The sequence below is a fragment of the Cnephaeus nilssonii genome, assembly GCF_951640355.1.
Source record: "Cnephaeus nilssonii genome assembly, chromosome: 22".
NCBI classification, from domain to species: Eukaryota; Metazoa; Chordata; class Mammalia; order Chiroptera; family Vespertilionidae; genus Cnephaeus; species Cnephaeus nilssonii.
The window spans coordinates 29,095,605-29,122,741 of NC_137093.1; the positions used below are offsets into that span (position 1 = coordinate 29,095,605).

At 68.1% G+C, this 27,137-nt stretch overlaps 2 protein-coding genes across 5 annotated transcripts in view; one reads left to right on the forward strand and one right to left on the reverse strand.

Moving 5' to 3' along the window:
- FBRSL1 (fibrosin like 1) overlaps positions 1-22,997 on the forward strand; it is a 37,960-nt gene extending 14,963 nt beyond the window's left edge. The window contains exons 5-20 of one of the 4 annotated variants that reach the window (XM_079762637.1): positions 8,038-8,067; positions 14,282-14,327; positions 14,871-15,219; positions 15,357-15,559; positions 16,128-16,196; positions 16,364-16,578; positions 17,164-17,214; positions 17,401-17,496; positions 17,912-17,980; positions 18,109-18,138; positions 18,289-18,360; positions 18,742-18,871; positions 20,429-20,506; positions 20,713-20,796; positions 20,974-21,178; positions 21,678-22,997. In XM_079762637.1, the coding sequence (XP_079618763.1) occupies positions 8,038-8,067; positions 14,282-14,327; positions 14,871-15,219; positions 15,357-15,559; positions 16,128-16,196; positions 16,364-16,578; positions 17,164-17,214; positions 17,401-17,496; positions 17,912-17,980; positions 18,109-18,138; positions 18,289-18,360; positions 18,742-18,871; positions 20,429-20,506; positions 20,713-20,796; positions 20,974-21,178; positions 21,678-22,365 (2,415 nt within the window). In that variant the 3' untranslated portion in view covers positions 22,366-22,997. Of the gene's footprint in view, positions 1-8,037; positions 8,068-14,281; positions 14,328-14,870; positions 15,220-15,356; positions 15,560-16,127; positions 16,292-16,363; positions 16,579-17,163; positions 17,215-17,400; positions 17,497-17,911; positions 17,981-18,108; positions 18,139-18,288; positions 18,361-18,741; positions 18,872-20,428; positions 20,507-20,712; positions 20,797-20,973; positions 21,179-21,677 lie in introns of all 4 variants that reach the window. The other 3 variants (XM_079762638.1, XM_079762640.1, XM_079762639.1) reach the window with 3 other exon arrangements.
- Positions 22,998-25,164: 2,167 nt separating this feature from the next.
- On the reverse strand, positions 25,165-26,832 carry LRCOL1 (leucine rich colipase like 1; the record flags this gene model as incomplete). Its single annotated transcript, XM_079762970.1, has 4 exons — positions 25,165-25,356; positions 25,436-25,561; positions 25,668-25,793; positions 26,731-26,832. 4 exons carry the CDS (start codon positions 26,830-26,832, stop codon positions 25,165-25,167), a joined length of 546 nt encoding a protein of 181 aa, XP_079619096.1.
- Positions 26,833-27,137: the final 305 nt, after the last annotated feature.

Consider the following 27,137-nt stretch of genomic DNA (forward strand, 5'->3'; position numbering starts at 1 on the left):
CGAGGGGGCGGAGGTTCCGAGGGAGAGGGTCCTGTCAGGTGGCACTTGGACTTGGGGGTCCTGGGCATGGAGCAGCCGCTCCCCAGTGACACCCCACCCCCCCGCTCCCCAGCACCTCGCTTGGCCTGGGCAGGCTGGCTGTGCAGGGCTCCCCTTCCTGCCCCCAATCCCGTCCAATCCCGAACAGCCTGCCCCCCCCCCCCCGCCCCCGGACATTAGCCCATTCCCTCAAGTGTCAGCAGCCCAGAGCTCCGAAAGCCAGGTGCCAGGTGAAAGCCAGGTGCCGCTGGTGGCCGGCCTGCCCACCCTGATTTACCGAGTTCAGAGCTGCAGGGCGGCTTTTTGTGGGTGTGACTGACCCATTAGCCCCAGCGCCCCCCCCCCCCCCCCCCCCGCCCGGCAGTGTTCCCGGGAAGGACCCACCCTCCTCTGCAGCCTGGTGCGCGTCAGTCCTCGCGGTCACCGTCACCGCTGGCGCCTGGGAGCTGTGCGGGGCCTGGCCCCAGCAGCACAGGCAGGCAGGTCTGGGCGGGAGGCATCGGCGCCCCGGTGTGATGCCAGCCGGACGGGGAGAGCCGGGCGGTGACCAGGACAGTGGGGGCTGGCATGCCCAGCAGCTGGCAGGGCGGGGGCGTGCCTGGGTCCCGTGGGTCCCCGAGGAGCCTCTGCCACATCGGAGACCCGGGCCCCCTGCCTCCCAGTCGCTGTGGCACCCGCGGTCTCCCAGGCGCTGCTGAGGTTTCTCGTGGAAGAACCGTAATTAGCGTGCCAGCTGCTGGCGCTTAACCCCCACGGCCACTGGGGGAGCCACCGGTGGTGGCAGGGACGTGGCCGCCCTTCTGCTGAGGCCAGGGCGTGGGGGGGTTAGGCCCTGGGGGGCAGGTGTGTCCCACACTCCCTGCCTGGCCCTGGGGCCCTCCTCTCCGGTTGGCCTGGGGGTGCAGGTGGGAGTCTGGCCCTCAGAAGTGGAAGCAGGTGAGGCCGTCTCCCCACGGGCTGGAGGCCCCGGCCCAGGTGACCCTGCTCAGCACCCCAGCACTCCACCAGGGAGCCTTTGGCTGCAGCGTGCCCTCAGGCTGCGCTCCTCTGTGTGTGTGTGTGTGTGCGCGCGTGCGCGCTCGTGCATGTGTGTGGCTGGTATGTCGTGTGCTCACATGTTGACGTGTCTAGCACATGCACATCTTCGTGTGGCCCTGGTGGGGCCGTGTCTGCCTGCACCTAGAAGTTTTATTTGTCTCTGGGCCCCTCATGCCTGTTCATCTGCTTGTGTGTCTGTGGATGTAGCAGTTGCGCATGCATGTGTGAGTGGGTGTGTGCATGCCCCACATGTGTATCTGCATGTAAGTGTCTGGGTGTGGTGTGGATGCACCTGTGTATGTGTGACTCTCATTCTGCAGGTGTGCCCGTGTCCGTATGTCTCTGAGACCCGTGTGCCTGTGTCACCTGTGTGTGTGTGACTGTCATTCTGCAGGCGTGCCCGTGTGCGTATGTCTCTGAGACCCGTGTGCCCGTGTCACCTGTGTGTGTGTGACTGTCATTCTGCAGGCGTGCCCGTGTGCGTATGTCTCTGAGACCCGTGTGCCTGTGTCACCTGTGTGTGTGTGACTGTCATTCTGCAGGCGTGCCCGTGTGCGTATGTCTCTGAGACCCGTGTGCCCGTGTCACCTGTGCGTGTGTGTGGTTGTCCTCCCTTGCCCAGCAGCTTCCCACTCTAGGCAGCGCTGGGCATTTGCCCTCTGACCTGGCTCGTAGACGGCACTCACGGGGCTTCATTTGCCCAGATTTCCCCAGCAAACCCCCAGCTCCTGCGCATCCTCAGCGGCTTCCGTCCCAGACGCTCGCAGCCCGCACAGACCTCAGATGCTGTCAGCCCCGTACTAGTCAGAGGAACTCTCCTAATCCGGTTGCTTGTAACCGAGGACACGTGATCTGTCTCCGCAGACACAGAGGCCTGGGGCTTCCCTGTGAAACAAAATGGGGATCTAGAGGCTGCGAAGGCCAGAAGCAGCATGCCCCCCCTCAGGCACCTGGCCCCCCACCCCCTCAGGCACCTGGCCCCCCGCCCCCTCAGGCACCTGGCCCCCCGCCCCCTCAGGCACCTGGCCCCCCGCCCCCTCAGGCACCTGGCCCCCCGCTCCCCTCAGGCACCTGGCCCCCCGCCCCCTCAGGCACCTGGCCCCCCGCTCCCCTCAGGCACCTGGCCCCCCGCCCCCTCAGGCACCTGGCCCCCCGCCCCCTCAGGCACCTGGCCCCCCGCTCCCCTCAGGCACCTGGCCCCCCTCCCCCTCAGGCACCTGGCCCCCCGCCCCCTCAGGCACCTGGCCCCCCGCTCCCCTCAGGCACCTGGCCCCCCCCGCTCCCTCAGGCACCTGGCCCCCCGCCCCCTCAGGCACCTGGCCCCACCCCCCCCACTCCACACCGGAGTGGGGGTGGGGGACAGGGCAGCAGCCCTGATGCCCGGGATGTGGTGACCTCTGACCTGTGGTGACCCAGCCGGGCAGTCTCCCGTCCTCACAGCTTCAAGGTGGACGTTGTCACCAGTGACGACCCTACAACCTCTAGGTCTAAAGGAGAAAATGGTGACCTGGCCAGTGGTTATAACGCCGGCTCGCACACCAAAGGGTCGTGGGTTCAATTCCTGGTCAAGGGCATGTACCTGGGGGTTGCAGGTTTGAACCCCAGCCCCGGTCAGGGTGCGTGCAGGAGGCAACCAGTTGATGTGTCTCTCACATCCATGTTTCTCTGTCTCTCCCTCTCTCTCTAAAAGTCAGTGGAAAAAATATCCTTGGGTGAGGATTAACCAAAAAAAAAAGGAGAAGATGGTGAATAAAGCCAATGAGTGCAAGGGGCGGCAAGGAGCCAGCAAGGCCCTGAGCGTGGGGTCCCCCTAAGGAGCAGGGGGGGCTGGTCCCCCTGAAGGAGGTCTGGGCGGGAACCGCTGTGCACCCCCAGGCAGAGCAGACGAAAAGCAGGCAACCTGCTCGGGGCTTAGACGGAGACCAGCCAGCAGGCGGGGTGCCCGGTGTGGAGGGGCCATGGGGGACGCAGCCGGGCAGGTCTCAGCCGCTGTCCTGGTGGAGAGGTGCCTGTGCCCTGGCTTCTGCTCGGCCGAGCGAGGGCTGATTTAGGGGCAGGAGGGCACGCGTTTGTGAGAAAACCATGAGTCGGCAGTTCCAACGTCTTTAAAAGCCCCACACCCCAGGGAGCAGGCCCGGGACAGGGAGGCCCAGGTGTGCCCCGGCCCCCCTGCCCCCCCAGCTCTCACTGGGCGGTGTGGGGTCAGGCAGCTGGTGGGCTGTGGATTTGAGCTCTATCACTTTTCGGGGACTGCAGGAGAAGCCACCCAGACACACGCACACACACACACACACACACGCACACGCACACGCCCCTGCCCCGAGCCTGGCATGGCCCTTCCTCTGGCCACTCGCCCAGAGGTTCCGGGCACATGGAGATTCCGCCCACGCATGGCCGTGTTCCTGCGCCTCGCTGCTTCCCGTGCTCAGCTCTGGGCGATTCTCCTACACCTGTGGGGCCGCTCAGGGCGCCCAGAGGCCAAGGCCCTGGGTGGGAGGGTGCCCGCGTGGGCATCCCACTGAGTGTGGCCCCACCAGCTTCGGACCCCCGTGCCGCCCCTTGTGCCTGAGCCGTGGCCTGTCCCTGGAGCAAGACCTGGGTGCTCCGGACAAGCCACGGGCCCTCGAGGCCCGGCACCTGCACAGGAGCCCCAGCTGGAGGGGCAGCCGGGCCGCGGGGCTCCGGGGTTAACGCTAGCTCTGCTCTGGTGAAGACTTCCTGTGTCGATAAATAATTCATAGGCAGTTAGCGCTTCGAGTCTGACAGCACGAGAATGGATTAATACAGTCGACGCCGCGACAGGTCAGCTGCGGGCGCAGGCCGGCCATGTTTTATTCGTTCTGTGACGCAGGCCCATTAACCGCCCGGGCTCCGCGGGCTGTGGGGGAGCTGCGAACGAGGCAGCGAGGTGGGCTTGGTGCCAGCCTCCAGTCTGCCCCGGGGGCCTGGCCCTGAGCGTGGGAGGCCCCCCACAAGGCGCTGGGGTGGCGACTGTGGGCCGTCCCCACGCACTGGTTGAGTCTCGCGGCAGCCAGCACTGGCCAGGCCCCAGGCCCGAAGGCTGAGGAAAACCCAGCAATCTCTCCTGGCAGCTGCGGAGGGAGGCCCTGGGGACAGGAGAGGTTAGCGGGGTCAGAGAGGAGTGCATGCAGGAGCCAGAGGAGTGGCACACGGGCAAAGGCGGACCCTGCCCATCACACGCGTGTGACTGAGTGCACGTGTCTCTGTGCATGTGTGTTGTGTCCCAGTCACAGTGGGGCCCCGGCCTGTGGAGACACGGACTCAGGTTTGCCTCGGGGGTGACGTGGGGCACGGAGCAGGCGCCCTCGGCAGTGGACGTGCTCCTGGGCTGGCTGGCCCCCCCTCCCGGGGGCTGAGGCTGAGGGGCTGGCGGTGAGGGGTGGGCCTCGCGCCGTTAGGGAAGCCCCTGGTCAGGCCGACGCAGCCCTCATCCTCGCTGGCCCGCCTGGGACAGGTCATGCGCGTGGGTTTCTGCTGCATGGCTCTCACTCGCCCTGCCTGGCGGAGGTGCCTGCGCTGGGCTCTCAGCCGCACAGCCTCACGGCTCGCTCACGGGGCGACCAGTGCTCTGCTTGCTTTGCAGCCCAAGCACCCTTGGCCGAGTGAGCCGGGGTTCTGCATAACTAACGGGGCGCAGCCTGACTTCCTGCTCTGAGGGGCCGGGCCCTTGGGTGACACCTGGGCCTCAGGCCCCTCCCAGCCGCCTCGCAGGAGTCAGGAGTCGCTGTGGTGCCCAACCGCTGCCTCAGCCCCCCATTGTAAGCCAGTGGGTCCGCGGTGGTTCCCCCACCAGCGGGACGCCAGGGGCCCTGTCTCCTGCCCCCTCCTGCCAGCCACACAGGCCTGGGCTGCCACCGGGCGGAGCCCAGACCCCGGGGGAAACTGGCCTTTCCCCACGACCCCTCCTGCTGCTCCCAGCCCCGCCCCCTGCTGAGCCACTCAGGTGGCCTCTGCCCCCCAGCCCACAGACTCATGGACAGGGCAGGGGGTCCCCGTGGATGGGCGGGTACTCTTTCCCCCACGTCCTCCCAGGAGCAGTGTTGGATATGCAAGAGCTCATGTGCTGAGACCCACTGCACTCCCAGCCACACGCGTGGGAACACGTGGCCCCATGGCGGGTCACCTGAGTGCCCAGGTGCCACGCACACACTGGGACACCTGCCCAGACACTGGGGTAGAGTGCCCATTGGGCAGATGCCCAGGTGCCTACGTGTGAGAGGCCTCAGGGCACGCCTCATGCCTCGACATGTCTGGGGACATGCACACACACACACAGGCCGGTGGGCTCATATGTGGCACACATGAGCAAGAAGACACGCTCACACCAAGAACTTGTGCTGCCTGGGGTTCTCGGGGCCTCAGGCCACGTGGGTACCCCAGGGCATGGCGTCAGCACCAGCCGTTCAGCAGCTAGCTCTCTGGCCCCCACGCTCAGCAGGTGAGCTGAGTGTCGCGGCATCTTCCGCTCACACGCAGGCCTGGGGTCCTTTGGTGTTGGTGGTTTCAGCTGCCGGGGCCTTTGCAGGGACGGGGCTGAGTGGGAGCGGGTCCCAGGCTGGTCTGGCTGTGACTGCCCCTCAGCCCTTGTTCCTGGATTGAGGGGGGTCACCTGAGGGGAGCTGGGAGGGGCCTCAGCGGCTTCTTCGGGGCGGGGCCCTGACCACCCGCAGCCCAGCCCCCTGGCTGCTCTGCCGCACCGCTCCACGGAGACCCCCGGCCCTCTCCCCACCCACAGGCGTCTCGGGGCCGGCCGGATGCTGCAGCAGCGGAGGGAGCCCAGGGCCCGGGCCAGGGCTCAGCGTGCATTTCCATGCCTTTGAGAAATGGGAGACGGGCCTTCCTCCAGGCTTCGGGGAAGCCGTGATTAACGCCACACGGAAGGAGGCCCGTTTCTGTTGCTGCTGGAGACGGGATCAGTGTCTCCCCCCCTGCAGGCCAGTGGTGGGTGAGGCACAGGTGCGCAGGTGCTGCAGGCACTAGGAGGTGTCTCTGCCAGGCCCCATTGGATGGAGGTGGTGGTGCTGATGGTCATGGCGGTCATGGGCATGATGGTAATGGAAGTCATGGTGATGGTGATGGAGGTCATGGCGGTCATGGGCATGATGGTGATTGAGGTCATGGTGGTGATGGTGATGGAGGTCATGGTCATGATGGTGATGGAGGGCATGATGGTGATGGAGGTCATGGTCGTGATGGTGGTGATGGAGGTCATGGTGGTGATGGAGGTGGTGGTGCTGATGGTCATGGCATGATGGTGATGGAGGTCATTGTGGTGATGGTGATGGAGGTCATGGTGGTGATGGTGATGGAGGTCATGGGCATGATGGTGATGGAGGTCATGGTGGTGATGGTGATGGAGGTCATGTGATGCTGGTGGTGATGGAGGTCATGTGATGAAGATACCATCACTATGTCATGCCGAGCCCAGCACTGTCCTGGCCTTTGCGTGTATCCACTCCTCTGAGCCGCACACCAGCCGGCAGGTGGGCTGTTGTCTCTGGTTTGCAGAAGCATCAACAGGCACAGAGACCAGGGCTGCACAGCGTAGAGGGCAGCACAGAATCAGCGGCATCGCCCCAGAGCCCACATCCCCTGGGGTCTGCCCTTCCTCCATGGACCCCACCCACAGGGAGGGACTCTCCCCAGGGTCGCCCAGCCCAGCCTGACCCCTGAAGGACACCCGTTGCAGGCAGGTCCTGGAAGACAGACCTCTTTCTCCTTGCCCTGATTAATTGCCTCGTTCAGTTCCAACTCCACTGCAGTTAAACATTAATCCTGTAGGACTTAATAATGTGAATTCCTGCAGCCGTGCTGGCTGACAGGCGTGTGCTGTGGTTAATTATAGGGTCCGTGCGCTCGCTCGCCGGAGAGCACCCTCCCGCTCCGTGATGTCGGGTCATTAGGCTCTCACGGTGACACCGAGGACGTCCAGGGCTGTGGGGAGAGACGGGAAAGGGCCAGGGTGGTTCTGGGCCGGTGACCGGCGTGAGCGCGAGGCCTGACCCCGAGGCTTGATGGACGTGCGTTTCCCCTCCAGGTCTTAGAGCCGCTAATTAAGCAGGAAGAGGCCTCATTGGGGGGGTCTCTGGCAGCTCCACCAGCGGTTGCGTGGTCAGGGGTTCCTGACGCCCCACAGGCCAGGACCCCAGGTCCCCACCCCTCTCCCCCAGTCGGCACAGGACCGTCCAGAGGTGCCATCACCACCCGACTCTCCCTCCTGCTCCAGAGCGGCGATGTCCCCGCCCACCTCTCCAGCCCCCTCTCCGGGCTCTCCCTGCCTTCCCGCTGTGCCCCCAGCTCTCCCCACCCCTGCTCACACGTCCGTGCCACCACAGCGCCCGGTGGCCTGGGTTAGTGGCCACCACGGAGTGCGGGGCGGGGCCAGCACCCGGGCACCCCAGGGAGGTGTTCCAGCCACGTAACACTCGATGGGAGCGTGGTGTCCTGATGGCAGTTGCTGGGAAGAGCTTTCCTTCTCTGTCCTTTTGGGGAAGTGCTGTGGCTTCTAGAACAGTCTCTCTCTAAAGCTCTACTGACTGTCGGAGAGAAGCAGGTTTGTGTGTTTGTCACAGTCTTTCCTTAACCAGCGGCGCTAATAACCTGGGGCAGCTTCCACTCGGCACGGCTCCAGGGCAAGTGGGTGGCCCCCCGGCCCCCTCCCTGCTGGCGGCGCCTCTGGCCAGGCCTGTCCTGACCCCTCACCTTCCCCAGGGGTCTCGCCCTCCGTGCCTCCGTCAGAGCTCGCTGGGCCGGGGTGAGGAGGGGCCCTGCAGCCTGAGCTCCTGGTCCCCTGGCCTAGGACCCCCCCCCGCCCCGGGCCTGAGGCTCCTCGTCCTGCCCACGCCCCCTCCGCTCTGGTGTGAGCCCTGTGGCCCCCCGTGAGCTCGCCTGGCCACGTGTGGGGCTCGTGGGCACTAACTCCCCTCTCTCTCCCCACAGTGTGACAGCGAGAGTGACGGGGACGACAAGGTAAGCCCTGCCGGATCCCCCAGCTGACTCGACCCCAGGTGGCCCTGGAGACCAGGTGGCCCTGGAGACCTGGCAGAGAGGTCCTGGGTCTCCTGTGGGGTCGGGCACCTGGTCACAGCTGGGACCTGGGCCGGAGAGCAAGCGCATGTCCCACTGAGGAGCCGCCGGTTGGGAGGCGGGCGGGCTGGGACCCCTCGTGCCTGTGGGGGCCCTCCAGGGGGGCTGGGCACGATGAGCCCGCGGGAGGCGGACTGGAGGGCCTGCTGAGCACCGCCTGGCGTTGGGGCAGGTTTCTGTGAAGCGGAGTGAGTTCTGTCGGGAGGTCTGGTACCCGTGTCCCGGCCGTGTCCACAGGCGCTGTCCCAGCGTGGGCGGGCGGGCAGGCGGGCGGTCCTCCCGTGCTCAGTGGACAAGCCCTGCGGTTGTGGAGAGGCTGCGGAGGGTGCCTGGGCCCAGGGGACACCATGGGGGTGGGCAGCCGAGAGCGAGTGTTTGATCCCAAGGCCTGGGAGGGGGCGGAGGGGCGTGTGGACAGGCGAGGTCTGAGGTGCCCAGGCCGGCCTCCACGGGGAGCTGGCCCCGAAGCCCTGAGGGGGCGTCACTGGTCTGGCCGTGGGGAAGGTGGCAGAGGTGGCCCGTGTCCTCAGGCCCAGGGCCCTCCCCTCCGCCACCCTGGGGCCTGCGGGACGCCTGTGGGTCCCCACTGCCGCAGCGCCTGGGTGCCGGGACGTGTCTTTGCGAGGAGCTGTCTGTCACCCGTCTGTAATGAGTCCGATGGGGCACCTGGGGGGAGGGCTGAGCGGGAGCATCGCCTTCAGCACCTCCTTTAACTGGAACCCACTCTGGAAATGCTCTCTGACGCCGAGGGCTGCTCTGAGGGGCAGAGGGAGGGCTCCGGAGGCTGCTGGCGGTTCCGTCCGCGGGCCCCTCGGCCGTCACTACAGCTGCTGCCCACAAGCTCCGCCTGCCTGGCCCAGTCAGTGCTGGTCTCGGCGAATCCCTCCCTGCACCCTGGGTCCAGCCAGGACACGTCCCTCACAGCAGCTCTGACTCCCAGCCCACCCTCCTGACTTTGGGGTGCAGGGGCCAGCCGCCTGCGCACGGCCCCAGTCAGGAGCTGCGTTTGCTGCTGTAACAGAAACCAAACTCGACAGTGACCGCAGCTGTGGGCCTGCAGGCTGGCCGGCCGTCCACGAGCCTCGAGCTCCTGCCTGTCGCTGTGGCCGTCCCTGGCACGTGGCTCCCGCCCTCAGTCTCCTCTGGGTCCGAGGAGGCAGCTGTTGACCAGCTGTGTCATTTGCACCGTTTTCTGTTCTGTTGATCAGAAGGGCTGGCCACCTCCGCGCGGCGAGGCAGGGACGAGGGTGCGAGCGTCCCGTGGGCTGGAGCAGAGGGCGAGCCCAGAGGGCCACGTGGCGTAGATCACAGCGTGAAGTTCAGGTTTTGTTCCAAGTGCATCCGGCCACCACCCCGGGAGGTCCCTGCGCACGGCCTCGCCGAGTGTCCGCAGGGCCCAGCCCTCCTGCTGCAGGAGCACCGTGCGGCCGTGGTCCAGCCCTCAGCGTCCTCCGTGGACACTGCTGGCCCCAGACTGGGGGTGGTGAGCAGCTGGGTGGCAAGAGACCTGAGTTCCCGCCTCCTTCCCCGGCTTGGTCTCTGGCAGCGAGTAACCCCTCAGGCCCATCAAGCAGGCCCGGTGGACACTCGCCTGGGACCTCGGAACAGGTGGCCCCCGTCCCCTCTCCCCACTGCAGCCAGGCTGACCTGTGAGGACCCCCCGCCCCAAGCAGAGAGAAGGGCCTCTGCCCTCTGGGCACCCCAACTTCCTTTCTCTGGCACCGGCCAGGTGAGGCCGGTCACGGATCCTGGGTTGGGGGCTGGTGCAGGCAGGAAGGCACGTGTCCCCAGGCATCTCCAGTACGTGACTGCGAGGGCGCGGGCAGGGAGACCAGCATCGCCAGCAGCGGTGCCGGGCCTCAAGCAGCTGCTTGGCATCCACAGGGCACCTCCCGACCCTCGCTGGGCCCTTGGGACTCGTGCCCACAGCGTTGGGACAGGCTGGCTTGTCCCGTTCCCTCACGCACGGAGGGTGGAACCAGCGGTCAGGAGCACCGTGGCTGCTGGGGGGACAGGCCAGGAGAAGGGGCAGCCGAACGTGCGGGTCGGTGGGCAAGAGAGCGGGGAGCTGCTGTGCCGGTCTGTCTGCAGCCTCAGCGGGTGCTGGGCCGGGGACAGCAGGCCAGGCGGGGGCCCCCAGGGCCCCGGATGGGCAACAGGAAGGCCTGGGCTCTGCTCTGGCCAGTCCGCTGGTCCCACACCTGCCAGGGTCTGAGGTTCCCCTCAGCCAGCAGCAGCCCTGGAGGCTGGACCTCTTCGCAGCCTCCCCTGGGAGTGCCCGCCGCCCTCCTGATGCACCAGGCCCCGCCCCTGACCCCCTGTCCCGTCAGCGCTGCAGACCTCCCACCCACCCCAGTCCTCTCCCGCCATGGTCCTCCCCCCTCCTGGTGGGGAGCCGCCGTGCAGCCAGGTGGCCCGCCCGCCCGCCCGCCACACGGTGGTTCTGGTCTAACTGCGTTTTTATTGGGAAAATGTGGGGTGAAAATGGTGTGGGCTCGTTAGGTGGCCAGCCGGGCCGGGGCTGGCTGCCTGCCGTCTGCCCCAGGGGCCCGGCCGGGTGGCTGGGTGGCCGGCCAGCGCTCCTTTCCATCCCTGCCTGTGGCCACAGCCCTCCCTCAGCGATGTCCGTCTGCCCGGCCTCTGGCAGCTCCTGGGCTGCTGGGACGGCTGGGCCCTCCGAGGACAGCCCTTAGGCCCCCCCGGCCAGCCTCCCGCAGCCAGACCCTCCGAGCCCGGTTCCTTTGCTCACCGGGCCCTCGTGGTGCCTGTGGCCTGGGACGGAGGCGAGGATTCCGGGCGCTGACCCGAGCCCCTGACCTGGGATGAGCTGAGCAAGTCCACCTCCTGAGAGACGCCCAGCGGCTTCGTGGCCACAGCAGCTTCGAGGGGGCACCCTCCATCCCAGTGGCCTGCGTGGGTTTCTCCACATCCCCCCGCGGGGTGGCCTGGCCCTGCCTGCTGCTCTGGAGTGGGGTCGGACCGGCTTCTGCCCGCCAGGGCCGGGGTGTCTGCCTGCTGGCGTCTCCCCCTCGCATCCCCGGGCGGGAGACGGTGAAACCAGGCGCAGGGGGGGCAGAGCTGGCATCCTTCCAGCCCCTGACCTCGCTGCTCCCTGACTCAGTTTCCCCCTCGGTACACGGCGTAGGGGCATCCATACTCCCTGAGCCGGGAGGAGTCGGGCCCACACCGAACTCGCCGCTGCGTGCCCTGACCTGGTAGCAGCGATGGGGTGGCGACCGCGCGGGACCGAGCAGCAGCCCCGGCGGGCAGATCCGCGCCTCGGGGCTGGATTAGTCGGGCCTGCCCGCGCCCCGCCTCCGCCCCGCCCGCCGCGCTCCTCGCCTCCGTCTGTGCCCAGCCGTGCGCCCTCCGCCGCGGGCCCCTTGCCGCGCCCGACGGGCCTGGGGCCCCGAGCATCGCAGAGCACCCCGAGCCCCAGCGGCGCGGCGGACCTTCGGCGCCGGCTAGGAGGGCGCGGGAGGGGCACCCCGACAGGCCGAGTTCGGGGTGGGGGGACCCGCGCTCCGCTGCCCGCATCCGTGCCTCCCGGCTCCTGCTCCGGCCGGAGGACTCGCCTCGATCGCCTGCGGAGCGCGCCGGACCCCGGGCGCCCGCGGTGAGTTCGCGGCAGTGGCTTCGGGGAAGGACCCAGGACTCGGGGGGCCGGGTCCAGAGAGCAGCCGTCTCCCCAGAGCAGCAGATGCCGGAGGGGCCCCCGTGCTGCGTCCCCGTCTCTCTCAGGAGCCGGGCGCGGGAAGACCCAGCGCCTCTGACCGCGCCCCGGGCGCAGGGTGCTGTCCGGCTGGGGGGCCCGGCGGCGGAGGCGGGGCCTGGCGTAGTGGGGGGCGCGCCTTTGTCTGCGCCCCGGCGCCCGCCGGCCACCCGGCCCCGGCCGCTGCCCTGCCCTGCCCGAGGCGGAGTTCTTTGTCTGGGGCGGGGCGCGTGTTTCCGCCGAGGCTGCCCAGCCGGTCGGGTCCTCCAGACAAAGCGCGGCGGCCGCCGGGCATCTCCCCCAGGAACGTCAGTGCTGCCCTGACCTGCAGCCGGGGCCTCCCGCCTGCGCACTGACCTGGAGTGACCCACCCCCACCGGCTCGGGGCGGGGAAGGACGTGGCTGCCGCTCCCGGGTCCCGTCTCAGTAGATAATCCCAGGAAGTGACTGTCCCGGGTCGGGTCCCTGCAGATAGAAAGGACCCCGGACCTGGGTGCGGCGGCCGCTGTGCACACGCTGGGAGGGGCCCTCACCTCCACGTGGGCGTGGCTGGGCCCCGCCAGGTGCCGGGCCTCAGGGGGAGCCCACCTGCCCCTGCCCAGGGCCCCTGAGCAAACTTTAACTTCGGCAGCGGGACGTGGGCACTGCCGGAGCTGGGAGAGCCCCGGCCAGGACGGAATCCCAGGGGGCTGAGGGCGCCCCTCCCACCCCTGCCCTCATCCCCTGGCTCTCCTGGGGCCTGGGCACCACCCCCGGGCTTTGGGATCTGGTGCTCTGGGCTGGGTCCTTGAACTGAACCAGAACTGGGGAGGGGCGGGGGGGGGGGGAATCCTGCGGCCTTAGATGCACTCGCCCCCAACCCCGACCTGGGCTTTCTGAGGGACTGGTCTGCAGGTCCCTCTGACCTGGCTGCTGGGCCAGTGATGCTCTCAAACCACACCCACTCTCACCAGCTCCCCTCCCCGGCGCCCCCTCCCCCAGATCCACAGACCTGGCCACTGTCTTGGGGTGGGGGGCAGGGCCTCAGCCCCTCCCTCCCTCTAGCACCTCCCACCCAGGGCCCGGCCCAGGAAGGTGACAGCTGCCAGCGGCCCGAGCTCATCAGTTCATCCATCAGCCACCGGAGATGGGGAGCCCCTGGCAGGGTCTCAGGCCGGGGACCCTGAGGACAGGGAAGAGGCTGCCACGCGCTCGCCCGAGGGAAGGGGCCTGGGACTGGGAGGGCAGGCGGGCAGGCATGCCCGTGCCCCCAGCGCTGACACCCCGCCCACCTCCCCTGCAGACCCCCAGTTCAGGTAGCCCCCGCCCCCATGGGGACTCAGCAGGGCTCTACCAACTATCAGCTGCTACTCACCCTGTAGAAGGTGCTGGAAAAAACCAACGGGAAGAGGTCACAGCTGTGGTGCCCGTGTAGGAGTGGACTGAGCCTGTGTCCTGTGGGGGGGTGAGGGGTCACAGGTGGGGGTGACCCTCTGCTGCCCCCCTCAGTCGGGCAGAGAGGTGGGGCCTGTGCTGCCCCCTCCCTGTCGGGCACCCTCCCACCTTTGTGCCAACCGGGTCGTGTCCCTGGCGGCCAGGTCCTGCCCTGCCTGTCGTCAGCTGCGTGTTCAGAACTGCATTTGCTTCCTTTTTCTTCCTGGTTCCAGTTTCGGGGATGTCCTCGTGGGGTGCACCTTTGGCCCTTCACTCAGCCCACCCACAGCAGCCCCTGGCTGCCTTGTGCACCCGAAAGTCCAGGGGGGGGACCTGCAGACCCCAGCAGAGGGAGGGCTGGGAGACGGAGCGTGGGTGACGAGAGTGTGGGACGTGGTCACGGTGAGGGTGCTCGGCACGCGAACCGATCGGCTGTACGCCTTCAGCGGGTAATGGTATGGTGCGCGGCCCACGTCTCCAGGAAGGTGTTTAAAATCAAGCAGCCAGGGGTACAGGTCTATGGGGGGCTCCCGCCAGACATCGAGGGCCACGTCCGACCCCGACCCCCCTCGCGTGGCTGCCTCCCCAGGAGGAGATGGCGAGGGGGGGACGTTCCTCTTTGCCCAAACCCAGTCGTCCACGCTGCCCTGGGCCCTGGGCCTGTGGCATGCCTGGTGCAGGGAGGTCTGAGGCGTGGCGGGCCGTGTCCTGCCGTCCTGGCTGCGGGTGGGGGGCACCGTGGGCTCTGCTCCATCACCCACCACCAGGCCCACCTGGCAGGGCACGCCGAGCCCTCTCGCCGCTGAGCAGGGCCGAGTGTCCTGTGCGGCCGCGTGCTGGCAGCGGGCCTGGGCGTGGCCACCCTCCCACGTGGGGGCTGCGGGCTCAGGAACCCGCCCAGACCTGATCCTGGCGCCAGGGCCGGGCTCGGGGCCATCTACCCTCTCGCTCTGACCCTCCTCTCTCCTCCAGGCGTCTGTGGGCTCCGAGAAGCTCTTTGCCCCGGCAGCCGAGAAAGGTAAGGGCACCCCGGGCCTGGCTCCAGCCTCCGGGGAGGGACCAGATGCTCCGGGGTCAGCAGGGGCCAGCTGGGCCCTGTGGGGAGGAGGCTGTGTCCCCCAGAGAAAGTCGCGAGGAAAGACGGGGAAGCAGGGAATGTGGTCTCCGTCAGAGCCAGGTGGCCTGGCCTGGGCACCGACCAGCTGCCGACGTTCCCCGCCCCGTGGGGGGCTGGCGCCACGGACTCCCCCGAGCCGCGGCCTGCGTGGACGCAGGGGCACAGTGTTCCCGTCGGAGGCCCATCCGATGGAGCAGGTCTGTGGGACGTGCAGCGGCGACCGTGGCCGTGGGTCCCCGGCTGGTCACTTGAGCCCAGAGCCAGGAATTACGGGGTCGCGGGGCGGCTGCCAAATGGGGTCACAGCATCCCGAGCTGGGATTGCTGCGAGAACACGCGGGCCTGTGCCCGCCCTCCGCTGGCCCCGGATGCGGGCGGTGGGGCTGGGCCCCGGCTGTGACCTCGCAGGCTCTGGGCCGCATTAAACGTGGGGCCCTCTCCACAGGCCCCACGCTAGGCGAGACGTCGGAGGCCAAGGCCGGGCTGGCACCCAAGATCTCGGGCCTGGAGCGCAGCCGCGAGCTGAGCACCGAGCTGCCCTTCCTGCCCTCCGTGCGCAGCCCCGTGCCCTCCACCGGCCCGGTGCCCGGCGCCCCTGCCAGCCCGCTGATCAAGAAGGAAGCGCTCGCCCTGCCCCGCCTCACCCCGCAGCCGCCGCCTGCGCCCCCGCAGCCCCGGGCTCCGCTCCCGACTCACGTGCCTCTCCCCCTGGGCGCTTTCCACGGCCACGGCCACTGCCACGGCCACGGCCACGGCCACGGCCAGGCTGCGCACAACAGCCTGCTGGGCCTCAGGTAGGCCCTGGCCCGCCCGTGTGGGGGGCGCAGACCAGGGGTGGGGCCGGGCGGGGGTGGGGCTCAGCGCAGACCCCGGGGGCAGGCTGGCCGGTGGGGCGCCCTCAGTCGCTGACCCTGAGTCCCCATCCCGACAGCAGGAGCAGCGCCAGCCTGGGGCTCGCGAAGCACGCGTCCCTGTCGCCGCTCGGGCCGGGCGCGCACCTGTCTACCTCACACCTGGCGCTCCGCTCCCAGGCCCAGCACCAGCACCACGCGGCCATGTTCGCCGCCCCCCCGACACTGCCCCCGCCCCCGGCGCTGCCGGCCAACAGCCTGGTCCTCCCGGGACACCCCGCCGGTAGGTCCGGGTCACCGCCCCCTCCCTGGGATGCTCACTCCTGGGCAGGTGGCAGGGCAGGCTGGGGGCGGGGGCGGCCCCCCAGGCACAGCCTCTCCCTGCGCCAGGCCCAGTGCTGCCTGACCAGAGCCCCGAACGCCCGTGGCCCAGAAGGTGCCTTCCCCGGGTCCCCCTGCCAGGCCTCTGTGCACACAGGTGGGCTGCGTGCAGACACGGCCTCTCCGTCCGGAGCCCTCGCCGGGCTGGCCAGGCAGCGGGGGCGGGGCCTGGAGCTGCCCAGAGCCTGCTGGCCTCTTCCTGCTCCATCCCTATGGGGCGAGGGCCTCCGGGAGCAGCCGAGGGGTCTGAGATGAGCGGGCCCCTCCCTGCTTGCTTCTGGCAGGTGCCCCTTGGGGTCGGGTTTAGGTCACTCGTGTTTCTCCCCGGGCCTCCTGTCCGGTCTTTGTAAACATCGGAGCCAGCGGCCCGGCTGGGCGGCTCAGTGCCGGGAGGGCAGGACGGTCTGGGTGGCCCAGCCCGCAGCTCCGCGGCCGTGGTCCGGGCTCACGGTCTTCTCTCTTGCCTTTAGATGCCAGCCTGTTGATCTCATTCAGCCCGCCAATCATGTATTGCCAGCCTCATGCGGGGATTCTGATTGGTACTTGGTCACAGGCCCCTCTCTTACCTCCACCCTGGGGCCCGCACCTAGCGAGCGGCCACCACGGCTTGGCCTGCCGAACCCGGGAGTGCCAGGTGACTATCCGCCTCGCCCCGCCCGAGCCCGCGGCCGACGCGCCTCTGTCTCTCTCTCTTTTTCTCTTGTAGATCGCGAGCTGCTCAGGCAAGAGCTGAACGCGCGTTTTCTGGTCCAGAGCGCTGAGCGGCCCGGCGCCCCCCTGGGCCCGGCGGCTCTGCTGCGGGCGGAGTTCCACCAGCACCAACACACACACCAGCACACACACCAGCACCAACACACACTCGCCCCCTTCCCCGCGGGGCTGCCCCCGACGCCGGCCCTGCCGCCCGCCGCACCCCCGCCGGTGCGTAGGCCCAGCTGGCGGGACACGGCAGGCACACTCTCACCTGCACGCAGCGGACACCACCCTCTCTGCCCCTCTGGCTCCGCCCCCTCCTGGTCTTGCTCTAGTCCCCGCCCTGGGCTTGGGCAGGCGCCCCACGTTCACACGCCGTGACGTGGCCTCGGGGCCGCTGTCCGCACACGGGGCCCCGGACGTCTCAGTTTGCGACCGGACAGCGGGTCTGCGGCCCTGACAGGACTGAGTGGCCACGGGAACCAGGCCACAGGGCCTGGCCTCATGATCCGGCTGCTCTGTCGGGGGAGGCCACTCAGCCACCCCACCCCACCTCACGCCCCCCGGGCTCTGCCCCAGCTGGGCCGCCCCCCCCCCCCCGGGCTCTATGCCCCCACGTGCAGCGCCTCCTCCCGTCTCGGCTGCCACAGCAGAAGGCCTGGCGGGCGAGTGCTTCGGGAGCCCTGGTCAGCTGGCTGCAGCCCAGCCAGGAGGCTGGATGGCCACGTCAGGGCCTGCGGGGTGGAGGGTACGGGCCCCTGGAGGGCCTCAGTGTGCAGGGCCGGCCTCACCCTTCACTCTCTTCCCCTCTAGTTTGACAAGTACACGCCCACGCTGGACAGCCCCTACCTGCGACATTCCAACGTGAGTGGCCCTGCCTCTGGCCCCTGTGGGCGCCGGGCCAGGCTGGGGCTGCGGGGTGGGGCATTGGTGCTTCTAAACAGGTCTTGTCGGTGTCCTGATGCAGGAGGGGGCCCCGAGGGCTGGGCCGTGTCCCCCAGGACCCGAGTGCTCAGCTGGAGCCTGGACCCCCCCCTTCCTCTCTTGCAGTTTTTCCCGTCCTTCCCGCCCTCCATCCCGGGACTGCCCTCCCTGCTCCCACACCCAGGCCCCTTCGGGTCCCTGCAGGGCGCTTTTCAGCCCAAGGTACCGGCTGTTCCTGGGGGGCCACCTGGGGCTGGTGGGGGGAGGCCGGGGGTGTCCCCAGGGGCAGGGGTGGCAGTGTGGGAGGGCACCGGACACACACCTCTCCTGGGACTCAGCCTCGAGGCCAAACCCCGCACCCTCAGTGGGGCCGTGGGCAGCAGCTTAGAGCGGTGCTCAGGCTGGGGGAGCAGTGCAGGGCACGGCCAGGGGGCAGGTGGCTCCCTCTGCTCCCCTTCCCTGCGGCCCAGCCCTGGCCCCGGCACCTCACTGTCAAGAGCCTTTTCCTCCCCCCCCCTTCCCCGAGCCCAGGATGCAGGGGCCGGAGCCAGGCCCCCAGGGGCGGCGTGCAGGGCGACTCAGGAATGGGTGCTGTCGGGCCTGGGCTCCACAGCCTCACCCTGTCCTCTCCCCTCAGACTTCAAACCCCATCGAGGTAACGGGCCGCACCAGCGCTGTCCACACCCTGCTGCCGAAGGGCCCCGGGGTAGGTGCAGCTGGGCCCATGGTCCCTCCCTCCCTGGGAGCGTCCCCCCTCCCTGGGAGCGTCCCCCCTCCCCCGGGGCTGGGCTGCGGCAGAGCCCGCCCCTAACGCTTGTCCTCTGCCGGCCACAGGTGTCCGAGCCGTACCGGACAGCAGTCAGGGTGAGCCTGGGCAGGTCTCCTGGGGGAGGGGAGGGCCCACGGCCGGGGAGGACTCTGGGTACCTGTTGGGAGGCCCTGAGCGCCCTGTGACACCAGGACCCAGGGGTGGGGCGGGTGAGGAGGCCCGCTGAGCGCTCGCCGCCTCCGCAGAAGCCGGGGAAGTGGTGCGCGGTGCACGTGCAGATCGCCTGGCAGACCTACCACCACCAGCAGCGGCTGAAGGTGAGCCCTGCCCCCTGACCCTCAGGGGTTGCCGCCTCCTCACCTGGTGCTGGGCTGGGCTGGGAGGAGACGGGACCCTGTGGGTGGGGCCACCATGTCACCAGGTGACCCAGGCCTGGGGGTGGGAGGAGCGGACACTGTGGGTGGGGTGGACACGCACCTGTGCCGTCCCACGATGCCCCAGTCCTCCCCGCAGCCTTTGACCCTGTGCCCCACCCTCCCTGACGGGCACCTGAGCTTCAGCCACGAACAGGAGACCAGACTGAGATGCAGGGGGGCTCCTGTGAGGGCCCAGCTCGGGCGCCGCGCCCTGCCCTGGGGGCTCCGAGCAAGGTTCCTGGGTGAGGGGGGGGCAGCACCCGCACACCTCTGTCCCCGCAGATGCAGCTGGACCCCCACAAGCTGGAGGTGGGCACCAAGCTGGACGTGCTCAGCAGGCCCCCCGCCCCGAGCCTGCTGCCCGGAGTCCACTACCCGCACGACCGGGCCCAGCCCCTCTTCTCCAGCTCAGGTAAGGCCGCCTGGGGCTGCGGCTGGCTGGGGGGCACCTGTTACTCCTCCCGCCATCGCCCCTCCCCCATGCCCTCCCAGCCGGCCTCCCTCCCTGGGAGGGTTTTGGCTTCTCACTGGAGTAGAAACTGCCCCGGACTCCGTGTTCCCCCGCCGGCAGCCACACCAGTCACACTGTCGGGGTCCCCGGGTGCACCCCAGATTCGAGGACTCCCTAGCAGGACTAGGACTCAGCGTACACACCCCCACGGCTGAGATGTCACAGTGAAGGACAGCCGACTTAGCCAACGGCCTGCGGGTGGGCCGGGCGAGCGGCAGCGGGATCAGCCGTTCTCCCGGCATCAAACGCACCAGCTCGGGACCCGCGCCCAGGCTTCGGGCACGTGGGCTCCTGTGTGCATGGACCACGCTGCAGGCTCCAGGGCTCAGCTCAGGCCCAGGGTTTGCACGGCAGCCCCTCCTCTGAGAGGAAGGGGAGGCCTCCGGCCCCAGAGCCGCCCACGGGCACAGCCTCGGCCACAGCTCCTCCCCCCCAGCTGCCCGGGTGGCATCTCCCTCCCCCTTCTCTCTCCCCTCGCTGCCCCTGCCGTCCCCATGCACGTGGGGGTCTGTGAGGCCAGCCCGGTCACCTGGCTGGGGCTGGGGTGCAGGGTCACCAGGTCGGCCACTCTGCTGGCCTCCAGACCCAGCTGAGCAGCGGCCTCCCAGGGTCTGATCCTGCAGCCCCGGGGCCCCAGTCCATGGTGGCCACAGCCCTGTTGGCTGGCACCCCCAGGCCATGCTCCGTGGGGCCCAGGCCGTGGCCTCGGCGCTTGGAGTCTGAGCTGCCTGCCCCCAGGGGTCCTGCTCTTCAGCTGCTTCCCCCAGGGCAGGCCCCGCCCAGCCCAGGCCGGGCCTCCCGGTGCCCACCCGCCTGCCGGGCATTGCCCTGGCCGGGGTCAGTGCTGTCTCGTCCCGAGTCCACCACGGCCCTTCCTCAGGTGCCTCCTTCCCCGGCGCTGCCTCCCTACCCCCCTTCCCCAGCTGCACCCCCACCTGACACCGTTCCCGTCAGCACTGGGCGGGCTGGTTCTTGCTTCTGGGTTGACTTTGACTTGTGAGTCACTTAGATGCGCGTTTAACCGCAGCCGAGGGCCCGTGGGGATGGGACGCTGCCGTGTCGGGTGGAGTCGCCTGCAGGAAACCCGAGCGTCCATGATTGGGGGCCCAGAGATGGAGCTGGGGGACCCCCGTCACCGTCTTCACAGAAACACCCTAGAGTGAAGGGCATGCACCCCGCCTGGCGGTCTCGAGGTTCAGTTCGGGGGCGGCCGTGTGCCGGGCGGCCGTTCGCAGCCGTAACTCGGGCCCCGACCACAGGCCCAGGACCAAACCCGCCGGTGACCGGGCCGTCCGTTAGCTTCTGTCGGGGTCTCGATCACGGGCACTGGGGCAGCCCACGAAGGCCCGCCTCTGCCCGGGGGTGCGCCCCTGGGGTCCTGCCTGGCCCCCGCGAGGGGGGTGGGGTTCCTAGAGAAACCCGGAGCCCCTTCTGGAACGGGCTCCACCCTGCCCCCAGGTGCTGCCCATCCCGCCGCCGGCCACTTCGGCCCCTCAGCCCATCCCGGCAGCTTCCTGCCCACGGGCCACCCGGCAGGTAGGTGCCCGAGGTCGGTGTGCTGGGGGGTGTGCTGGGGGTGGCCTCGGAAAACCTCGGGGGGGGGGAGAGGTGTGTGGGGGGGGAGGTGACCCTAGAACCTGGGCCCCTCCCGCTGCACAGCCGGCACCTGCCAGGTCCCAGGGCCACAGGGGAGGGCGCCTGGCAGGAGCCACGCAGGCCCCTGAGCCGCCCGCTGCCCCCAGACCCTTTCAGCAGGCCGAGCACCTTCGGGGGCCTGGGCAGCCTGGGCGGCGCCGCCTTCGGAGGCCTGGGCAGCCACGCACTGAGTGAGTGACCTGCCCACACGCGTGTCCTCCCCCCTCCCCTGTGCGCTTCCCCACGTGGTCTGGGCTGCACCCGATCCCTGTACAACCCCCTGGGGTCCAGGGTGTGTGTCTTCTCCCGCAGCCCCATGGGGGGCAGTCCCCTGGCCTCATGCCCCACCCCCCCCCCCGGCCCCCCAGCTGCAGGCAGCAGCCTCTTTGCCCCCAAGGAGGGCTCCGCCCTGCACGGCCTGCCCAGCCCGCAGGAGGCCTGGAGCCGGCTGCACCGGGCGCCCCCGTCCTTCCCCACGCCGCCCCCCTGGCCCAAGCCCATGGACACCGAGCGGGTCTCAGCCCTGACCAACCACGACCGAGAGCCTGACAAGGGCCGGGAGGCTCGGGAGCGGTGAGTGGGCCCCTGGAGACCTCCCCATCCTGGGGCTGAAGCTGGACCCTCAGATGGGGGGAGGCCAGGGGAGGACCCCGCAAGGGATCTGGCAGGAGCCATGGGGGGTCTGTCCTGAGGAGGGGGCAGCAGGGAGGGGGCCTCTGGGGGAGCCCTGGCTCTGGGGGACAGGGGAGCCCCTACATCGCCCAGGTGCTGAGCCGCCAGGGCCTGGTCTGGGAGGACCCGAGGGGCCCTGGCCGGGCCGGGAGGAGGAGCCGGAGGAGCCGGAGGGTCATGGAGGGTCATGGAGGGTCATGGAGGGGTTGTGGGCTGGCCGCGTGGCCGGAGAGAAGGGCCCCGCAGGCCCCTCCCCCCTTTCCCCAGAACCTTGTATCCGGGCCTTTCACTACCGGCTCGTGGGCGGGCAGGCCCTGCGCCGAGGTGGGGGTGGGGCAGGCAGCTTGCTTTGGGGAGAAGTCTGTCCGCCCTGCAACTGAGGGGGTGTCTGTCCCTCCAGGGACCTCCCGCTCCGGGGCCCGGCCGATCCGCGAGTGAAGGAGAGCCGCTCCCCCGCCAGGGAGGCCCCGGCGGCCGCGCGCCCGCACTCCCCCTGCGGCAAGGTGGCCCCCAGCGACCGCCTGCGCCCGGCCGGCCTCCTGGGCCCCGGGAAGCCGCCCGAGGGCGACGTGAAGGTGAAGGAGGAGCGCGGGGAGGACGGCGACGCCCCCGAGCCCCCGGGCCTGCACCACGTGCGTCTGGGCTTCGCGTGGGAGCCGCCGCGTGACACCTACCGCGGCCTGGAGCTGCCCCGCCGCGCCCCGCCCGCCGTCCCCGCCCCGGGCCCCGCCGCCCTCGAGCCCCCCGAGCGCCTCTACCGCGACCGAGAGCCCCACGACTGCAGCCCCGAGCGCCTGCGGGCTGCGCACCTGCCCGCCCCCGCGCACCTGGGCGCCGCCCCGCACCTGCCCGCCCCCGCGCACCTGGGCGCCCTGCACTACCCCCGCCTCGGGCCCGCGCTGCACAACGGACTCCTGGCGCGGACCCCGCCGGCCCCCGCCGCCCTCGGCGCGCCGCCCCCGCTAGTGGCCGCGGGCGGGGCCCCCACGTCCCCCGGGCCCCCCAGGAGCAGGACTGCGCCCCGCGGGGCTCCCGAGGCGCCCGACTTCTCTCCGTCGCGAAACCCCCCGGAGGTGGAGGCGCGGTAGCTGCGGGGCCGCCTGGTGCGGACCGCCCTGCCCGCCGCCCCTCCGCCTGCAGGTCCGGGAACTAAGCACAGGCCTCGGCCCGGGCGGTGCCCTGCCCCGCGGCCGGGGGTTCGGGGTGCCCCACTCAGCTTTCTGGGGGCGACCTCCTGTTTTCTGAGCCCAGATCAGGCTCTTGGAAGAAAATTCAAGTTTGTACATTTTTTCCCACAGGTGAGAAGCGTTTATAATAGATTTGTATTTTTTTCAATTTTGTGCTCTTTAGACATTTAAAAGGAAAACAAAGTTTTGCTTTTTAACTTTTAGTTCCGATTTGCGGTTTAACAGCCTCAGATCCTTTCCCAGAGCCCCGGGTTTGTGGGTTTTGGTGTTTTGTTTTGTTTTTTTCGTCTTATTTATGGAGAAAAAACGGTCATTTTGTCCAACACACTGTGAGGCCCCCACTCAGGCTAACCTGGCCCGCCCGCGGCACTTGGAACCGAAGTTACAGATATTATATTAAAATAATGTTAAGGTACACACCTGGCTTTTTGCCTTATTATGCAGGAGTGGAAGAAGATTTCTTTTTTCAGTTTGTAAAAAAGGACAAATGGAACAAATGTAAATAGTCTATTAATATATGTGACGTCATTAAAGTCTGAGTCAAGGCGCCCTTTGTACCACGTCCCCGCAGAGCGCTGTGGGCGCGGTGACCCTTCAGCCAGGCCGGTGCCCCGGGCGGGCGGGCAGGCGGGGGGCTGTGGGCAGAGGGAGCAGCACCCCAGCTCCGGGCCCCTCTGCGGACCCTCAGAAACTCTCCCTGAAGACTCCATTGGTCACGAGAAATCGACTTCTGTTTTCTCCGACGGCATCAGCCAACGCCAGTTCAGCGTGGTCCCCCCAGCGGGCCAGCGCCGCGCGTGTGAGGTTCTGTTGGTCTCGGTGTTGCTGGCACAGCCACACGGACATCACCTGGGGCACCTGAGGTCCCTGTGACCCGCCAAGGCCCACACCGCCACCTGGTGGCCGAGCTTGGGATTGCGCCGGGCGGAGCGGGTATCTTCATTCTCCCTTTGCAGGTGAGGGGTTAACGTGTTGCCTCCAGTGAGCACCCCGACCAGGGATGGAACTCACAACCTTTTTGTGTGGGACCTTGATTTCCTGTTTCCTGTACCGTCAGCCGTGTTTACAAGTCTTTTCAGTTTGGGATAACTATTATTTTTAAATATATCTTTATTGATTATATAAAGGGAGAGAGAGAAACATCAGTGATGAGAGAGAATCATGGATCAGCTGCCTCCTGCACGCCCCACACTGGGGATCGAGCCCCCAACCTGGGCAGGTGCCCTGACCGGGAATCGAACCGTGACCTCCTGGTTCCTAGGTTGATGTTCAACCACTGAGCCGCACCGGCCGGGGTTTGAGTTATTATTTTTACTTGTAAAGACAAAAGACACTTAAGTGTCTCTATTATGGAATGCCCGGGGGGGGGGGGGGCGCTGTGTATGTGGGACATGCCTTCCTCTGCCAGGTCACAGCTGGACTCGGGTTCACACGACTTCGGATCAGATGCTGCTTTGTCATCGTTTCCACGTTTTCTTTTTTTAATATATTTTTCACAGAGAGGAAGGGAGAGGGATAGAGAGTCAGAAACATCGATGAGAGAGAAACATCGATCAGCTGCCTCCTGCACACTCCCACTGGGGATGTGCCCGCAACCAAGGTACATGCCCTTGACCGGAATCGAACCTGGGACCCTTCAGTCCGCAGGCTGATGCTGTATCCACTGAGCCAAACTGGTTAGGGCTGTCTCCACGTTTCCTACGGATCTCTTCTGCCTTTATTGCCTGAAGAAAATAGACTGACAACACCCACTTTGGCTCCATCAGTAGTTTATTGGTGAAGGCGGCCAGGAGCTCCTGCCGAGGGGCCGTCGGCGAGTCAGGGCCGCTGCACACGGGTCCTGTGCGGGTCACTGAGGACACAGCGACAATCAGAACACGCCGAGCCAGAGGCCTACGAGCACCCACCGTCACCCCTTTGCTGAGGGACTCGGCTCGCCTGGGACAGGGACGCGGTTGGGACCAGATGGCTCATTTGGCCACGATTTGGCACATTTCTGTGAACACGTGGGGCCTGGGTGCTGGTGATACCACATCGGGATGTGGGTGCCGAACACGGGGAGTCAGACACCCCTTCACAATCAGACAGACAGATGTCCCCACAACCCATCTCCAGCCCCTGTGCCCCGTCTGCATCCTCCCTCACCTCCGTCTGCTCCCCCCCGTGAGGGTCAGCCAGCGAAAGGCTCCTGGGGAGGGTGCTCTCTCAGCCCCCCAGCCTGGGGGGGCGGCAGGCCCTGTCCGCTGTCCCAGGTGCTCCTGGTCCCACGGTCCCGTCCTTCACCAGACGCCTCAGCACTGTTCCCACTGAGCCCGGATGGACCTGGAACCTTCCTCTGCCCAGGGCCCGTCCTTCCAACGCCCGTCCAGCCTCCACCACCCTGGCTGCCCCCCGCCCCGCCCACCCCCTGGCTGCCCCCCCACCCCCTGCCCCGCCCACCACCCTGGCTGCCCCCCCCACGCCCCGCCCACCACCCTGGCTGCCCCCCCACCCCCCGCCCCGCCCACCGCACTGGCTGCCCCCCGCCCCGCCCACCCCCTGGCTGCCCCATGCCCCGCCCACCCCCTGGCTGCCCCACGCCCCGCCCACCGCACTGGCTGCCCCATGCCCCGCCCACCGCACTGGCTGCCCCATGCCCCGCCCACCCCCTGGCTGCCCCATGCCCCGCCCACCCCCTGGCTGCCCCCCCGCCCGCCTACCCTATTGGCTGCCCCACGCCCCGCCCACCCCCTGGCTGCCCCCCGCCCCGCCCACCGCACTGGCACTCACCGGGGGCAGGCAGTGCGCCAGGAGCCCGCTGCGGGGCACGCAGCGCGGGGAGCTGGCCTCGGTCAGGCGGATGCAGCAGCGGCTGCGGCACTCCATGTGGTCCCCGCAGTGGTCCTGGTTGGGCTGCGAGACAGAGGCCCCTGGAGCGCTGCCCCTGAAAAGCCGCAGGGGAGCCCCGCCCCCCGCCCGCCCCCGCCCTCACCTTGCGCCACTGCATGCACTGGAAGAAGATGTTGCGGGGCGTGCAGAACTTGAAGGGGCTGTAGTTGTTGACGACGCAGCAGTTGCTCTTGCACTCGTTCTTGTCGGTGCACGAGTAGCCGCTGGGCTGCAGGGCGAACGGCCAGGCCTTCCTGCCACCGGGACCTCCCGAGAGGCGGTGCCTCCGGGGGCCCTCCTCCCCCACACCCCCCCCCCCCCCCGACCCCTCGCACCTTCCGCCAGGACAGGCACTGCAGGAGGATGGTCTGGGACGTGCAGAACTTCTGGGGGTTCAGGCTGTTGGTGACGCAGCACTCGCTCTGGCACTCCAGGTTTTCCTCACACGGCTCCCCGATCCCCTGCAAGGTCGGGGGAGGGGGGGACCTGCTCGAGGGCGTTGCAGACCCCGAAAGAGCCCCCTGTTCTCCGCTTCGGGGTCCCACCGCCTTCAGAACCATCGAACCTGGCGGGGTTTCTGGAACATTCACAGAGCAGGGAGGGTGGCTGGCCTGGGGGCCGTGGAAAGGGGGAGAAGGAGGGAACCCTTGTCTGTGTCCTGAGCCACGTGGACAGAGGGTAAACTGAGGCACGGGGACGGGAAAGCTAGTGAGGGGCCGAGCCGCGGTGCAACAGAAGAAGCCACCCTCGGGGGTGGCTCAGGGGTTGAGCCTCGACCTATGAACCAGGAGGTCACCCTTGGATTCCTGTCAGGGCACAGGCCCGGGATCTCCCTCTCTCTCTCTCTCTCCTCTCTCTCTCTCTCTTCCTTTCTCTGAAATCAATAAAAATATTTTAAAAAAGAAATCTACTGGCTAAGCCCTGACCAGTTTGGCTCAGTGGACAGAGCGTCAGCCTGCGGACTGAAGGGTCCCGGGTTCGATTCCGGTCAAGGGCATGTACCTTGGTTGCGGGCACGTCCCCAGTGGGGGGTGTGCAGGAGGCAGCTGGTCGATGTTTCTCTCTCATCGATGTTTCTAACTCTCTATCCCTTTCCCTTCCTCTCTGTAAAAAATCAGTAAAATGTATTTAAAATATATATATATATATATCCTGGCTACGAGTTAAAGCTGGGACTGCGGCTCCCAGACGAGACCAGCAGCCAGCTTTGGGGTGAGAAGCAGGACTGCGGAGGAACTGACCTTCCAGAGGGTCACGGGGTCGTGGGGCATCGAGGGAGCGGGCACAGGGCACTCAGGGCCGGGCACCCTCTGGAAAAGGGCCGGGGAGCCCCGAGACCCCGAGAGCAGGCCGAGTGTGGAGGCCTCGCCGGCGCAGGGACGCGGGCGTGGAGCCTACCTTATGGGACAGAACCAGGATGTCATTCTCCATCGTCACCGTCACCGCGGACACAGGCCGCGCCCCGAGCAGCAGCAGCAGCAGGCACCCGGCGAGCGCCATCGGCGGCAGCCTGTCAATGCCCAGTGTCTGGGGAGCGTCCCCCGCGCCCAGGCACCTGCCCGGGCACCCACTTCCGCCCCCTCCTCCTCCCCATCGTTCCCTTGCAAAATGGATGTGGCTTTTTTAAAAAAAATGAATAGATATTATTTTTCTAGAGCAGCTTTAGGTTTACAGGAAAATTGGGTACCAAGTCCAGAGAGGTGCCATAGACCCTTCTGCCTCAGTTTCCCTCGCTGTTAACATCTTACGTTGGTGTGGTCTGCTTGTTACAGCCGATCGGCTGGTATCGATCCATTGTTAGCACC